This window comes from Morone saxatilis, unplaced genomic scaffold (genome assembly GCF_004916995.1).
Source record: "Morone saxatilis isolate NCDOM2014 unplaced genomic scaffold, NCSU_SB_2.0 Contig2, whole genome shotgun sequence".
Taxonomy (NCBI): Eukaryota; Metazoa; Chordata; class Actinopteri; family Moronidae; genus Morone; species Morone saxatilis.
Genome location: NW_023339762.1, coordinates 2,116,306 through 2,131,583, shown reverse-complemented (window position 1 = coordinate 2,131,583; position 15,278 = coordinate 2,116,306). Strand labels below are relative to the sequence as shown.

The 15,278-nt window shown below is 41.9% G+C and overlaps 2 protein-coding genes across 2 annotated transcripts in view; both read left to right on the top strand.

Moving 5' to 3' along the window:
- Positions 1–415: 415 nt before the first annotated feature.
- Positions 416–12,269, top strand: exoc3l1 (exocyst complex component 3-like 1). The gene is made up of 15 exons (XM_035665652.1): positions 416–663; positions 3,352–3,527; positions 3,675–3,894; positions 4,194–4,397; positions 5,402–5,601; positions 5,700–5,918; positions 6,218–6,288; positions 7,390–7,507; positions 7,706–7,831; positions 8,251–8,351; positions 8,455–8,571; positions 9,017–9,287; positions 9,426–9,581; positions 9,896–10,029; positions 10,230–12,269. The coding sequence occupies exons 1-15, from the start codon at positions 621–623 to the stop codon at positions 10,414–10,416; spliced, it is 2,343 nt and encodes a 780-aa protein (XP_035521545.1). The 5' UTR covers positions 416–620; the 3' UTR covers positions 10,417–12,269.
- Positions 12,270–13,151: 882 nt separating this feature from the next.
- Positions 13,152–15,278, top strand: part of prmt7 (protein arginine methyltransferase 7) — a 9,552-nt gene continuing 7,425 nt past the window's right edge. The window contains exons 1-3 of the mRNA XM_035665653.1: positions 13,152–13,379; positions 14,174–14,210; positions 14,877–15,026. Of these exons, the coding sequence (XP_035521546.1) occupies positions 13,285–13,379; positions 14,174–14,210; positions 14,877–15,026 (282 nt within the window). The 5' untranslated portion in view covers positions 13,152–13,284. The remainder of the gene's footprint in view (positions 13,380–14,173; positions 14,211–14,876; positions 15,027–15,278) is intronic.

Sequence of the window (15,278 nt, the reverse complement as noted above, 5' to 3'; positions counted from 1 at the left end):
GCAAGGAAAAACTGCCTTTTAACCCTTCAGCTCTAGGTGGGTGGTCATCTGCCTTGACCAGTTGGGGCTAATTAGGACAATCCCAACTCAAGCTAGCTTTTTCTAGCACTTTCAGCTGCATCACATGGTCTTCATGAGTGCGTGGAGTTTACACAGTTGTCATGGAGATGGATCTGTTGACAGCTCGATAGCTGTGAAGATTTCATCAACAACCAAGAGGTAAATATTCTCTAATCGTATTTATTCCATCTTCTCAGCAGGCCCCTGAATGCAGCATCTCTCCCCATACCCTCCCTATCCCTGCCCCCTTTCTCCCCCTCACCCTCCCTCCTCCCCACCCTCCAGCATTATTCTCTTCCCTCCCCTCCCTCCCTTTCCTGCCGGCCTCTCAGCAGAGGATGTGTCTGGGAGAGAGAGTGTGTGTGAGGGAGAAGAGGAAAGCCGTCAGTAGAATGGATATGTGCCCTCTCTTCTCCACCCTTTCTTCTCCTTCTCCTTTTCCTTCTTCTCTGTCTGTCTTCACCTTCCTCTGCCAGCGCTGTACCCTGGGCACCCTCAGTGCCAGCCCTCGGGGAAAAGGAGACTCGCCGGTTGGACAGGCGGCTGAAAACTGAACTTCAATGTCAGCGGGGGATCAGAAGAATGGTGGTGACAAACCAGAAGGTGAGGGACCACACACACACACACACACACACACACACTGTTGGCAACACTACTAAAAGGCCAACACCCACTTCTTCTAAAGTCTCTCAATAGCTAGAGACATAACAAAGCTGTGCATGGTTGTCTATGAGAGAAATGAATGAACTCTTCAATGTAAACCATTCCAGTATTAGGTTCAGAGTGGTGTCAGGTCCAAAGGTAAGTTCAGATAGCTGATATAACTGTTTTCTCACAGGGTCCATTTAGTAGTTGCTCTGGAGCTTTAAACTATACCCCATGATCAGCAGACCAGTTGTCATGGAATTGTAGATTTACATTTTCATATACACTTTAAGGACTTGCTGCTCAGACAAAAAATAAAAATGACAACGTCTACAGTTCCTTGGCAAGTGAGCAAACTATCTGCTGATGAACCCTGCAGTTTGGTTCTGAGGTTGAGAATGAACGTCAGCAATTTCAAATACTTTTACACCCTGTCAAAAATGAAGAAAGCTGTGCATTATTTATTCATTTATTTGAAAGAGAATAGCCACATTTAAAGGGGCAGTCTAGTATTTTAGCATTGCAGTTCCATAAAGTTGCAGAGACAGATTTTTAAACACACTGATTAAAAATTGTACAGAATATTATGCATAGGGCTATGTGTGTGATTCTCCAGCATGTACCATCATGACCAGAGAGTCTGCTGGTTTCCATACCAACCCGCCATTACAGCAGCATGCTCAGCACAGAGTAACTCCTGTATTGTCCTCTGTGCAGTTGTGTTTTTTGACCTGTGCTGTTGCAGCACCAGCTTACATGGTACTCATCACTTTCCTGAATGTGAGCTCTATGGTTTATTGTTTTGCAGAGTTGCTGATGATGACATTTCAGTGCTCAGATTTAGTCTTGCTAGGAGATAGTGTCCCATGACCTCCTCTGAGACAGAGACAGCCCTGTTTGTGTAACTGAGACATCCAAACATCTTCACACACACACACACACACACACACACATACACACAGTTGTGAATGACTATACTTACTGGGACCTCTCACTGACAAAACCTGAACTTTTAGAGCGATACATGCCTAACCTATGAATGTTATTTTAACACAATCAACTAAGCTTTCAACCCTAAAGTCACAGAAACAGTGCTCAGTGCTGGTGACCAAGCACAGCACATTACTCTCTGCTGAGTCACTAACCAGTACATTATTCAATTAAGCCCAATTAAGATGTGTAATTCAAATGGAAGCATTGTCATGTGACTCTGTGGGCTGCCTGTCTAGCTGACTAACATATGAGAAATGATATCCTGCTCACCTGACTGGTCGACTGACAGCAGAGCCTCACTTCTCTCTGCTATAAAAAGAACCTCTCCAATATGGTGCAGAGAAATGTTTGAGTCAGACTGTGCAGCATATCCCATTCCCTAAACATCAATAATGCTGCTGCTTAGCATGCTCAAAATTGTCTCTTTCTATGGGTGATATGGTTGGGGGCTTGGCAGTGAAGGGTGAATGTATGGGAGAACTGGGAGGACATTTGGAGACAATATTGTAACAAAATCAGGGTGTGCTTTTCTTAAGCATCATTAAATAATGCAATACACAATCCTTCTTGATGGAAAACTTCCCATCTGGGAACCAACTTTATCACAGCGCACTGGATTTTATTTCTCCAAACATTTATTGGAGACAGAGCTGCTGTGGTGACACACTGGTGAGTTAAACCTCATTTGGCAGATAATTCTAGGTTTTCTGTCACAGGGAAGGATGTCCCCCAGTTGAAAAAGTCAATTTCCTCTTCCTCTGGTTGTTCAGTCGGAGATGACATTTTAAATGTACTCATCCACTTGGGGCCAAGCCTGTCCAATTTTGATCAAACACGATACAGCTTTGCCCTCAGAAAACTGTGGTGAGCCAACCAGATCCCAGTAGGTATCCTGTCTCTTTAGTTGGGGCAACATTATGTAAGATTTGGTAATTGAGGGAGGGAAATGAATGTGAATGTTAATGGTTAACTCAGCTAACTTTCTGACCAACATAGCAAAATATGGCTGATATTGTATTTATTCAGGCCACGCCAAGCTTTATAATTTTCCCTCCTAGTAGTAGTTGTGGTAGTATCAAAAAAGACACAAAAATAAATGCCGTCTTTTATTTACATTAAGCACATTGTACATGTTAGGGCTTTAAAGGTCCAGTGTGTAACATTTAGGAGGATCTATTTTCAGAAGTGGAATATAATATTCATAGGTATGTTTTCATTAATGTATAATCATCTGGAAATATTGGTTTTGTTACCTTAGAATGAGCTGTAAAGAGTACTTTACAATTACATTTTAGCATTGCACCATGGGCAGTTTAAAAAAATGTATGCACAAGAAATATTGTCATTGTCCCTCCTTGTTAAAAGCTGGTGCCTACGTTACCCATAAAGCAATGCAACCACTGTCCGTTTGGTCAGAGATTGAGGTGTGTTATGCATGATAGTAGCGCCTAATGCAGCGGGGTACAGAGGTCTGCGAAGCAAAATTTTCAAACTTGTAGTATTCAGCTTTAACAAATGCTGACTCAAATGACATCACTTGAGTCAAATTTGTCAGACTTTGCGTAGCTCCTTCTAGAGCTACAAAAGGCTTTACACAGCTTTTGAAGGAGTACTGCCCAAGACCTATGAACAGACTTTGATTTTTACCGCCAGACACGCTGCCAGTGGCTGACGTGTGGCCAGAGGTGGAGAGGGCCGAGTGTTTAGCCCGTGGTGCTGCCCTGAAGTGGGCGTCAGGTGTTTTCTGTCGACCCGAGAATCTGGAACGCCTGAGCCAGTACAGGAAGCGAGAGAGCCAGAGGACCGCCTCCATACACAGCAGACTCAAGGTAACATCCTAGACACACATGCTTACACAATATGATACAGTATGATCTCAGTTTATTGAATGGTCTCCTAAATGGTGCACTTAAGAGGAAATTGTTGCTATTAGTCATCAATGGGAATCAATAGTAACAACTGTGCTTTCCTTCCAGTCCATGGTGCAGTCGTATCTGGAGGGGGTAGGCTGGGGTCTGGAGCAGCTGCGGGAGGCCAGGGCCGAGCTGAAGGAGGTGTCACACGCTTTAAAGAAATCAGGACTGGAGTCCAATCAAAACACAGAGGGAGTGAAGTCCCTGGAGAGGCTGAGAGAAGTGTCGGTCAACCACCGTCAGCTCCTCGCTGCTGTCAGCAACCTGCCACGACTTTACTCCGGTGAGATGGACACACAGGCCTCAAATCATTCATTCACAGTCAATTCCTTTAAAATTTACAAAAATTTGTTTTACATTTTGTATGTGTCGTACAAGGGGAGAAATCTATCTTGTAGGGAAAAGAAACTGTTTCAGTCCTTTTTTCCCACAACTTCCACAACTATTTCATGGTACAATACAGAATATTTTTGCTGGAAACTAATAACCTCTTGCTTACAGCCCCAAGTGGCTGCAAGAGGTTATTACATAAATTGTTGGCAGTTTGAGGAATTAAAGTCCCCCCTCCCTTGTCCCTTTCAGTGCGTAGCATGGTGTTGGAGACTGAGCGTCTGGTGGAGTCCCGGCGGCTCCTAGAGGCCCACGCCCGGCTGATGGATCTGGAGCACTGGCAGGACGACATCCTCTGGCAGCTCCACGGGGCAGCAGGAAGTTCACTCAGCGCAGAGGACCAGGAGCTGGTGGCCAAATATTTCTCTGGTGTCGGGCAGCTGGTGGACGCCCTCGGTAAGGAGTCTTATAGACATGGGGGTTGACAGCTCCACAGTTTATTTAGCAACGTCAGTTTAATTCAAGAGCAAGCATACCATATATGGCAACTCTTTTTGTGACTATTGTAGCTTAGTGCCCTATATTTCTGTATACGTAGATACCGATATAAAAATACCAATAATGTTGTTTTGTGTCATTTGCAAAGCAGATGATGTGCATGATGTGCATGATTGTACATAATAAGAATAAACTATGGCAAATCTTTTTTGCAACAGCAGGCTTTCTAAGGGATGAGAAATAAATGTGTTCACTCAGACTTGTAGAAATCCAACGTAGATGAGGAAAAACAGACCACAGAGAGGCTGTGATAGCAACACAAGCAGAGAGAGTGTGTCATTCTCTCTCAAGACACCATGACTCCATGACTATATTTTTATATGGCAAATAATTGTTTGCTGTTATATTAGTGTTTTACATCTCAGATATACAGTATATAACCTTTAAAAGTAAGATACTAAAAAAAGTATCTGGAACTGATTGTATTGGATTGGCACTGGTGCTAGAATATTCTACCTGGCCCCACTGAGGACAAAACAGAGGAATCATAATGATATTAAAGAGATATTATTTTTAAGTCACTGTGTTGCATTATACTAAATGATTATCACATATAACAGGTCATCGGTTTCTCAGCAGTGATATTTGTTTCTTCTTCTCAGTCACATCAAGTTTATGAGATCAAATTCGGACTCTTCTTCTGCTGCAATATGGACAACTATCACCAGTAAAAGTTAAAGCTGTAGTTCAAGTTATTTCTTTCTTTTTGGCCACCTGGGGGCAGCGGAACAAGTTCACAACACAACAGCACTCCTTAGTAACATTATTATACATGTCAATCTCAAAGTGTTTCTCCAACTCCTGAGGAAAATATCTCTGATATCTCTGTAGCTGCTGAATGCTCCACTATGTTCACCAGCTACAGCAGTGTGTTACTTTCTGTAACGGTCTCTTCACTTCAGGTAAGGAGCTTTGGGCGGTGGTGAGCAGTGCTCTGGCTCTGGCCAGACAAAACCCCACACCATTTGTATCAGCGGTGAGGATAGTGGAGCGAGAGGAGGCCCTGGACCGAGCTTTACTGGAGGAGAGAGGTGGGACCCGAGGCAACATTAGACCCCTGCCCCCGGGACGGCCTCGCTGCTGGAGAGCATGCTTCTTCCAGGTCAGAACAAACATAACACTTTTACACCTTTCACCAGGTTTCTTCTTTTACATTTCTAACTATGAAGTCCGTCCTGTCTCACACGTCCTTTCTGTCAGGTACTAGAGGAGGCGGTTTCTGCGCGGTTTCGCAGCGTTTCCTACCTGCACACGCGTGGGCCAGGTCTGGCAGGGCACCTCTCTGCTCTCCAGCACGGTATCATGGCCGACCTGGCCACCGTACGGCACTTGCTGGAGCACTGTGTCCCGCCACACTACCATCTGACAGGAGCCTACCTGAGGGCCAGCCACCACTGTTTACATGCTCACCTGGCACAGGTCAGTGATGTGAGAGAAATAAACCAATGCTGCACCATGTGCAGCTTTACCTTCTCACTATGTGGACTACAAGCATCTCTAACCAGTTACAGAGTTTATTACTTCATCATCATGTTCTGCTATGCACAATCCTGGTTTAGATTTAGTATAGTAAAAACGAGACTTTTTAATGGACTGTACTAATTATATTTCCAATTAGCAGTTATTTTTTCTATGGCAACCACCTACTGGAGTTTGTAGATGAATAATAATTCTAATCAGCTGGGACTATACACATGTAAGTGATACTTGTGGCCTAGGTTAGCAGCTGGGACCTGGAGAGTGGTGAAATCTTTGCTGTGCTCAACTGGGTGCTGCACATCTACAACAGGTGAGGTCCATGACTGGCACAACTTCTGTGTGTGGCTCTTTGTCCTTTAAATCAGTTTATGTAATGTCATTTAAAATACTTTTATTAATTTCCCTTCTGGTGACCGTCAGAAAAAAAAAAGAGAAAAAAGGCTCAATAAAAGCTATACATCTTTTATTCAATATTGTATATATGTATAAGTAATATAACAACCCATGTTAACATTAAACGCCGTTTAAACACAAATTATTTGCTTTGATTATATTATTAATAGACTAAAATGTGCCGTATGCTTCTTCCTTGCCTCACGGTTGGCCATACTTGCTGAAAAAGTTATTATTGGCTAAAGACACCCAATCAAATAGGTTTGATTGCATTCGAGTCTGGTTACAATAACCACACATCCTAGAAAAATTATGTCCATTGCACTAGGGACCTAAACGGGTTAGAGATCATGTAAGTTTGGATTTGAGGTAACTTGAGAAAGGGAGGATATTGAACACATTTGAGCAAATTAACTCCCAGTTTTTGCAAATGGACATCCTTTTGCAAGAGAACTGATCTAATAGTTCAACATGAACACTTTGGCTCAGTAGGAGAAGACTTACTGTACATTTCATGTCAAATGTAGTTGATTACCTTTAATGCACATGTTCTCTCCCATATTTCCTACCTCTTTCCTTTATTTACTATCTAATGAGGTAGAAACAAAAATAAATCCAAACAATGTGATCTATCACAGCTACCATCTAAATTTCAGTTTCCAAAGTTGTTCAGGGCTAGTTTTAGGTTTTAAGCACTAGTTTTGGACTATTATAGTCTAAGTCAGTGTTCCCAACCTGGGTGCTGGAATCCCAAAGGTGTTGCAAGATGATTAACAAGAAGAAGGAAAAAGATAAAACATGTCCGTGGCCTCTACCCCTCCAGGCTATTGTTTAGCTATAGAGTAGCTAGAGTCATCCACTCCCATCACCTTCACCACAAATAAAACGTTAATTATTGGAGCCTTACAATGATTTTTCTTTATTAAACATTCACAAAAAGGTAGAGCTTGTTTGGAATGCCAGTGTTGGATACTGTTAACGACCAAAAGCTCAGAGTCTGACAGTCTCCATTTGGCAGCCCAGACATGATGGGTGACCCAGAGCTGGTGGCTGAGCTGGAGAAACAAGAACTAGGACCTCTCATCTCCACAGAGGGACTGGATCAGCTGCAGAACAAATATGTGCAGAGTGTTCGGGTGAGTGAACCACAAGAGTCGTTTTTTAAAGATACAAATTGTGACTCATACCCTGGTGAAAAGAGGCATTTAAAAGAAAGAAACAGGGTCATTTTAATTAGAAAATAAGTGTATATTGAAAGAGGAACAGGATGGTACCGGTCTATGTGTATATGATGACTACGTTCAACGTGTGTGTTCATGTTGTCGCTGTTATAGAAGAGTGTATCAGAGTGGATGCACAAAGCTCTACAGGTGGAGCTGCAAGACTGGCAGAGAGACCAGGAGCCAGATACAGACCACGAAGGTTTCTACCAAACCAGCCTGCCCACCATCATCACACAGGTACACATGCTGTACAAATACACAGTAATACAGCAACACACACACAATACAAAGCTCACAGCAACGTACACTTTTAAACTGCCTTTAATGAACCTCATCAACCTCTTATAACAACCAGTATTAACACCAAGTACACATCTCGTCCTACATTTGTGTGATTCATCTCACAAATACACACATATGCAGCAGGACCATTGTACATTCTGTCCTGCTTCTGGAGCTGGACCAGCTCTTTACCCTTCTACAGAAACGCAGTATTCAATGTCTGGGCGTTGAGATTCAGAACATGACCTCCAGTGTGTGCTAGAGTGCTTTAGAGTTGTAGTTGGTGACTAAAAGAGTATACAAATGTCTACACTCCATTGAAACACTGTGTGTTTTGAGTGTATTTGTTTTGTTTGTTTGTGGGACTGTGGTAGATGCTGGAGGAGAATGCCCGGGTGGCTCTGATGATCGGAGAATCCCTACGAGATCAGACTATACAGATGGGACTGTATGAGATGGAGAACCTTCTGAACAGGTGTTTGTTCATACAAGTTGCGCTTGCGGCTGCCTGTCGGCCATTTTATTCCCAGTATGTATTGTGTAGTCCTCACTCTCACCCCAACTCTTTCATGTCACAGGTTTCGGGAAGCTCTGGTGGAATTTGGGAAGGAGCATCGCAGGGATCCGAGCAACAACAAAAACAAGTTCTACCTCCACTATCTGCTGGCCTCCATCAGCAACTGCATCATCCTCAAGTGAGATAACGGCAGAGTGGTGTTGAATGGCCACTGAAAGCTTCAAAGCTTTATTACACAGATGTTGGTAATAGGTTAATATAATGTTGGCGAGCATCACAAGCACTGTGGTAATGTTGTGGTAACTTGCTCCTTAAAAAGAGACAATTCATACTGTAAATAACATAGAGCCAGAAAATCATACTGTGCTTCTTTTAAATGAATGGGAGATTTCAGTGTATAGATTTTATTGCCAGTGGATATTAAGCTGTAGAGAGTCAGTATATAACAGTGTATCCCCTCTCTCATCAAGTACCTCCAACATAACAGCTTTAATGGCCTGCCTGATTGAGATGGTGCTGTCTATGTAGTGGTTCTCACATTACAATTTTTAGCTGAATAAAAGCCAATAAAAAACAAACACCAGCCTAAATAGGATCCACTGTGTTCCCTGTGTTTGATGCAGGAAGTCCACAGAGAGCCTGCAGCAGCAGCAGTCATCTCGGTCGGCGGGGCAGTTCTCTCGGACTCCTCCCAACCCTCTGGCAGCTCTGGACCGGGCAGTGAGACGGGCGTGTCGCCTGGTGATGGATAAGCTCCTGCTGGACCTTCAGCCTTTCCTCCCAGGCCTGCTGACCCGACCCTGGCTGGTCCAGGGAGACCCCACCCCTAAACTCTGCTGTGTCCTGGAGCGTCACCTGGAGCTGTACAGCCGCGTTCGGCCTCCCTGCCAACAGGTCACAGCTTTGCTCGGTTTCTGTCTGGAAGTTTAATTATTCTCATTTGTGTTGAATCTCTTTTCCATGCTTCTGAGCTTAGGTCATATCCACAGTCAAAATCTAATCACTCAAACCTTCTTGTTTTTGTGTGTACAGCGTCTGCAGGAGGAGGCCCAGTGGCTGATGGTGGTGGAGTATGTCCGGGCTCTGATGCAGAAGAGGCTGGTGTGTCGCAGTGCAGAGGAGAGGAAACAGCTGGCCCAGCAGATGATCCAGGATGACCAACAGTTTAGAGAAATCCTCCACGGCCTGGTGAGGAGGCCCTGACACACGACACCGTGCAGTATCATGGTGTTCTACAGTCACATCAATGCTAAAAAAATTATTTAATGGCAAAATGTTGACTACATTACACATTAGTATATACTAATAATGAATAACTTGATGCTACTATAGTATCAGAAGTCGTAGAAGTAGTAGTACTAACGTCCAGTATTCCAGTGTCCCATGATGGTGTGAAAGCTGTTTGAATGGCTTTTCCATGAATAAAATACTGGGCTTGAACAGTGAATAATAAGAGATTTAACATCTGTATTTGAATATCAGTCAAACTCATGTGTCTGCAGGAGGGGGAAGGGTCAGTACCAGAGGTGAATCCTTTGGCCTTACTACCTGTCCTGGCTGACTTCATCCGACTGAAAGACCCTGGCATGCTTACTCTGGAAGTCTCTGGACTCGCAACCAAATACCCCGACATCAGGTAACCTGACCACCTGCTAATAGTAGAGTAGTTGTTAAATTACCACATAGCATTAATATCAAGCTTGATGCTTATAGTGAAATATGTGTCGGCCATAGAAAGAAAACGCTAAACATAAATATTTTGGCTTTTTTATGACCAGTCCAGGGATTATACCTGGTACACTGGTATACCTGATACATGTCTTTCTGTGCTCTCAGTGAAGAGCATGTGTCTGTGCTGCTGGACATCCGCGGTGATGTCTCTAGGGACATCAGAGGGGCTGTTCTGGACTTGCTGGAGCAGAGCGCCCCCCCTCTGCCTGCAGGCTACCGACCCATCTTCACCGACATCCTGGTGCCGCCCTCCACCATGGCTTTCTGTCTGCCTACTGCAAAGTGCGCATGACAGGGACTGAAACTCAGATGTTCGCATTAAAAATCCAGATGGATCTGGTTCTCAGACCATCAAGCCTGTCGCTACAATAAATTATGCAAGAGCAATCAGAAAGATGCTGGTGAATCTGTTCCAGTTCTGTTGACGGATGGCCGGCCTGTGTTCAAGTCTGCCACTCGTTATTCATTCAGGGAGCAACAGCCTTGTTTGTTCCTCTGCACCATCCTGCTTCACACTCACAATGTTACTCACATCATTCATACTGGGAACTGCCCAGTGCCATTATCACTTTCTCCTGTTGTTGCTCCTTAACAGTATCAGTTGAGTGAGGGGAGAGTGGCATATTTTCATGTCCTTCACCTACAGTTTACCAGGGATTTGAGCTGGTGACTTGCTGGTCCAGGTCTAACTTCAGCTGAAACTTATTTGTCTGGTAGACCTCTGGATCTATAAGCCACTGTGGCTAAATTTGGTTACAATGGCACAACTTATCATTTGCCCTAGCCATTTATGCTGCAGATTTAACCAGAGTTGGACATTTAAACTGCAGTAAGCAGCTTTAAACAACTCAGCATGATGCTATTGTTAATAACTGATTTTCCTTGACAGTACTTTCTACAGAACAAGTGGGTCTAGAGAAATATTCATGGGGTGTTCAGTAGGTGGCATGGAAACTTTAAGTGGTGACAGAAATATATGCTGATTTAATCACAAACATTCACACATATAAATATTTGCTTGGAAAAGCCCCCAAAACAATATATATGCACTCACACATTACATTGTTGTGGCACAGTAGTATTGAATGTCTTCAGACATTTTTTTTTCAGATCTTTATTCATTGAACCAATCATGAAGCCTATCACTTAGTCAAAATGTGGCCATAACATATCATTATTGTTATTATTTTTTTAATTATTCTAAATAAATGACTTAAATTTGACAGCATACTGGGGTGGCAGTGTTTATATCACCATCAGCAGAATTCCTCTCACCTTCATCATATTTGGGTGGCAGCAAACATTTTAAAGGCAAATATTATAAAACCTCTGCACACGAAACTGTTTACATGGCTACATTGCTACTGAAAAGTTTGGGGATATTTTGTGACACTCATCATATAACACAATATTATCATATGGACATAATTAATCAGGAACTCGTGACACCTTTCTGAATCCTGACCAATAATTGTTAAACACTACCAGCCACAGACAAGCTTGTGAGATGTTCAATGTCTACTCTAATTTCATAAAGTGTTCAGCTGAGAATTTTGAATTGGCACGTCAATTTGTGCATACAAAGCCAGGCTTATGTCAGTGGTTAGAAAAAAAAACTAATTTCTGGTATGGTCAGTGAAAAGTCAAGCAATTGTCACAGCATGAAAAACAAATATTGGCAGTCCACAAAGCATCTCAATAGTTGCAGTATGTCACAGATATGTCAGTTACAAAAAACGGTATATGACTTTTACAATATAAGAATTGTTTTATTAAAGCATCACCTCATTACAGTCTGGACTGTAGACTAAACGTGGGTTTTCAGCGAGGCTCCTGGGCTGTGAACCTACATTAGGAACTTCGGCTGCTAATTCAATAATTTAAAGTCACCTTTTCATTAACTTCTCTTGATCATCATTTTGTCCAATTTTATCTTGCATTGTTGTTGATATTGGATGTTTTTAATCAGATTTTTTCAAATGTATTTATTGTATTTATGTATTATTTTTCAGCTATCTCCTTTTGAATAGTGTTTCCTGTTGCTATTTCCAAGGATATTTCCTTTGTTCTGGTTTAATGCCAACCTCTAAAGCACATTGTAAACTCTGTCACATAAATGCTTAAATAAATGTTTTATAAAATAAACTTACATTAAAAACAGTGGTATTTCATTTTAAATACTTTGGTGTGGCAATTGTTTCTAACCTTGCATTTAAAACAAATTAAAATGGTAACAAATACTTCATAATAGAATCTGCCTCATGCATCAACACTATATTTCAATGCAATTATCATGGCACATTTGACTAGTTTCCTGTACAACACTCAAACCTATACAGTCAGTACCACCAGGAAGCCAAACACCCATCACCATTGTAAGAAATCTGAACTGGGACAATCTTGTTGAATCTACAGATGCTTGTCTTACAGTCTAAGATTCAGCATAGTTTGGCCCCTCCCCCCTTAGTGCTGTTATAAAGGAGAAAACAGCTGATTATAGACAGGTCTATGGTACAGGGGACTATATAATACCTATGAGGAGGACTGCCTTCAGACAGTCAGCTTTTTCAATGAGAGCAGCTCACACATGGACAGTCTGTCAGCACTTATCAGTAACACGTACTGTATCACTTATTTAAAATCAATTAATCTCAATGGTAATCAGGATTAAAAGACAATCAAGTGTGTATCTTTACTCCATAACTTATTCAAATAACCTGAAGCCTGCTTTTTTATATGTTTTGTATTGTTATCTTTGTTTTAAGTAGTTTATGTCTTTTTATGAAATGAGCTTGGCAATATACACAGTATTGCTGTTTCTTTTTTATGTGTCTTTGGGCTGAATATTACACATGCTCAGGGACTAAATAAATAAACACATTTTAAAAATATTTCAAAAACTTGACAATTAGTGACACTTTTCATATTTTCAGATTAGCATAATGTAAGCGAGGATGAATATAACGTCATAGTTTATGGAAAACTGAACCAAAATTCCAGCCACGTGACCCATCGAGTTTATTACGTCACTGGGAAAGATGGCCGCTCCCGTTGGGGTAACGCTGCTTCCGTAACACACTTTACTATCAGGCTTGTGTACAATATTCAGCTTGTATTTAGCGCCACGTCTTAGCGGAGCGTCGTAACAGTTGTGGCAGAGATGAAGACCTTCTGCGGAAGAGCCAACCCGACCACGGGAGCTTTAGACTGGGTGGAGGAGAGTGAGGAGTACGACTACCACCAGGAGATAGCCAGGTAGCTCCGAGCTAGCACCACAGCATGGACACAGGCTGCACACGTTTCCATGTTGTGGCTGGACATTTGTAATAACACTGAAACTCATCACAACTCATTACTGACAGTTCTAAAATGTGCTTCCTGTTATGCCGCCATGTTTACTGGAGGGAAGAAGTGCGCTTATAAATCCATAAAAACTCTCATTTTCCACTGAGTGTTTGTCAGCTTTATTCTGACAGGGTTTAAATGGAGTGCGGTATACTGTGTCCTAAAAGGGTTAGGGTTAACTGCAGCTCTTAGGCAGGATTTAGGTTTTTTATTCGTGACCATTTAGTGAACAGGGCATGTTACAGTTAAAAATAAAGTTGCCAGTGCTCTTTGGTGGACAAACTAAGTATGTCCTATATGTTATACACTAATGCAGAGAATTCAGTATATTTTTTTATTAGTTACACTAATTCAGTAGAATTCAATAGTGTAGATAAGCAATTATACACAGTACGATAACAGTCAATGTTCATACCACAGTATACTATGACACTGAACTACAGTGGTGACAACAATGTGAACCAATCAAAATATAGAGATCATTCATTATTAGGACTATTAGGAAATGTAAGTCTTATTTACCCTTTGTTAAAAAAGAATCAAAGAGTCACCACATTCCTATGGGAGGAAGGCGGGCTGTGGGCTGGTTAATGAATGACATTAATGAAAAAAAGTAATCTGCAAGTTACTCAAACAAATGCATCAGTAACACAAACATTGATCCATGTGAATCTGTTGATCAGTTTAACATGTTTGTCTTTCAGGTCCTGTTATGCAGACATGCTGCATGACCATGACAGGGTGAGTGTTGACATCGACCTCTGCTGAAAGAATTCAGAAACGGTCTGAGAAGACCCACAGTAGTTTCTCTGGTGGAAGTATTTGTCTGATCAAATATTTTAGTCATTATCTATATGTGACTGTTGCATGCTGGGGGGGCTTCTGTATAGGATTGTTGTTTTGTGTGTGTGCTTTTTGACAGGATATCAAAACCAGAATCTTTCCAGGTCAAAACAAAAGGCTGTATGCCTCTGATAATAATGGTTACATAAAAAACACATTGTGAAACCGGCAAGTGTACGTACTGTCGATATGCAATTCATACTCTATACTATCCATTAAAGCAGCTACAAGGAATTTCCATTTTGTCTTGATTCTGGCGGACAAAAGTGGTAATGTTTCCCAACGCCATGTTTCATTGATTCAATGGGGAATCTGACCCAGTGGCAGGCATTAAGAATAACTATATAGAAGTAGTTAGTGTTCTTGCTGATAGGTCATGTAGAGGCATCAGTATTAAATTAAGACTCCTTCATAACCAGTTAAAAACTCCTTGTAGTAAATGTAATGTCCTTTCTAGGAAAGTTGACTGAATTCCAAAGAAGAAAAGCACGCTGATGAGGCACCAAACTGACTTTATTGAATCTTCTTCAGCACTGACACAGCTGATGTACTTTATGCTTCCAGAATGAGAAGTACTACCAGGGAATCCGGGCAGCTGTAGCCAGAGTGAAGGCCCGTGGGGAGAAGGTCATCATCCTGGACATTGGGACAGGAACTGGCCTACTGTCCATGATGGCTGTCACTGCTGGAGCTGACTTCTGCTATGCTGTGGAGGTAGAGATGCACTTCTATATATAATATTATCATTTACATAAGGTATAATGCCCAACGAGGTGTCCATTATCAGGATCTAATGGATAACGGGAAGTCCATTCATTCCTGATAATGGACACCTCAGAGAGCATTATCCTGCTTATACCATGGACACTTGCCAAAGGAAAAAAAACAAGACCATTTATATTTTAATGTGTTTTGCAATCAAAATCTAAAGTTTTTAAAGTAAAGTTTTTACAAGCGATAACTCTG

Coding starts and splice junctions, on each gene's coding strand:
- exoc3l1 (XM_035665652.1), top strand. CDS start 621: ATGTCAGCGGGGGATCAGAAGAATGGTGGTGACAAACCAGAAG. Junction 5,602..5,699: donor GGAGAGCATGCTTCTTCCAG/GTCAGAACAAAC, acceptor CCTTTCTGTCAG/GTACTAGAGGAGGCGGTTTC. Junction 7,508..7,705: donor AATATGTGCAGAGTGTTCGG/GTGAGTGAACCA, acceptor TCGCTGTTATAG/AAGAGTGTATCAGAGTGGAT.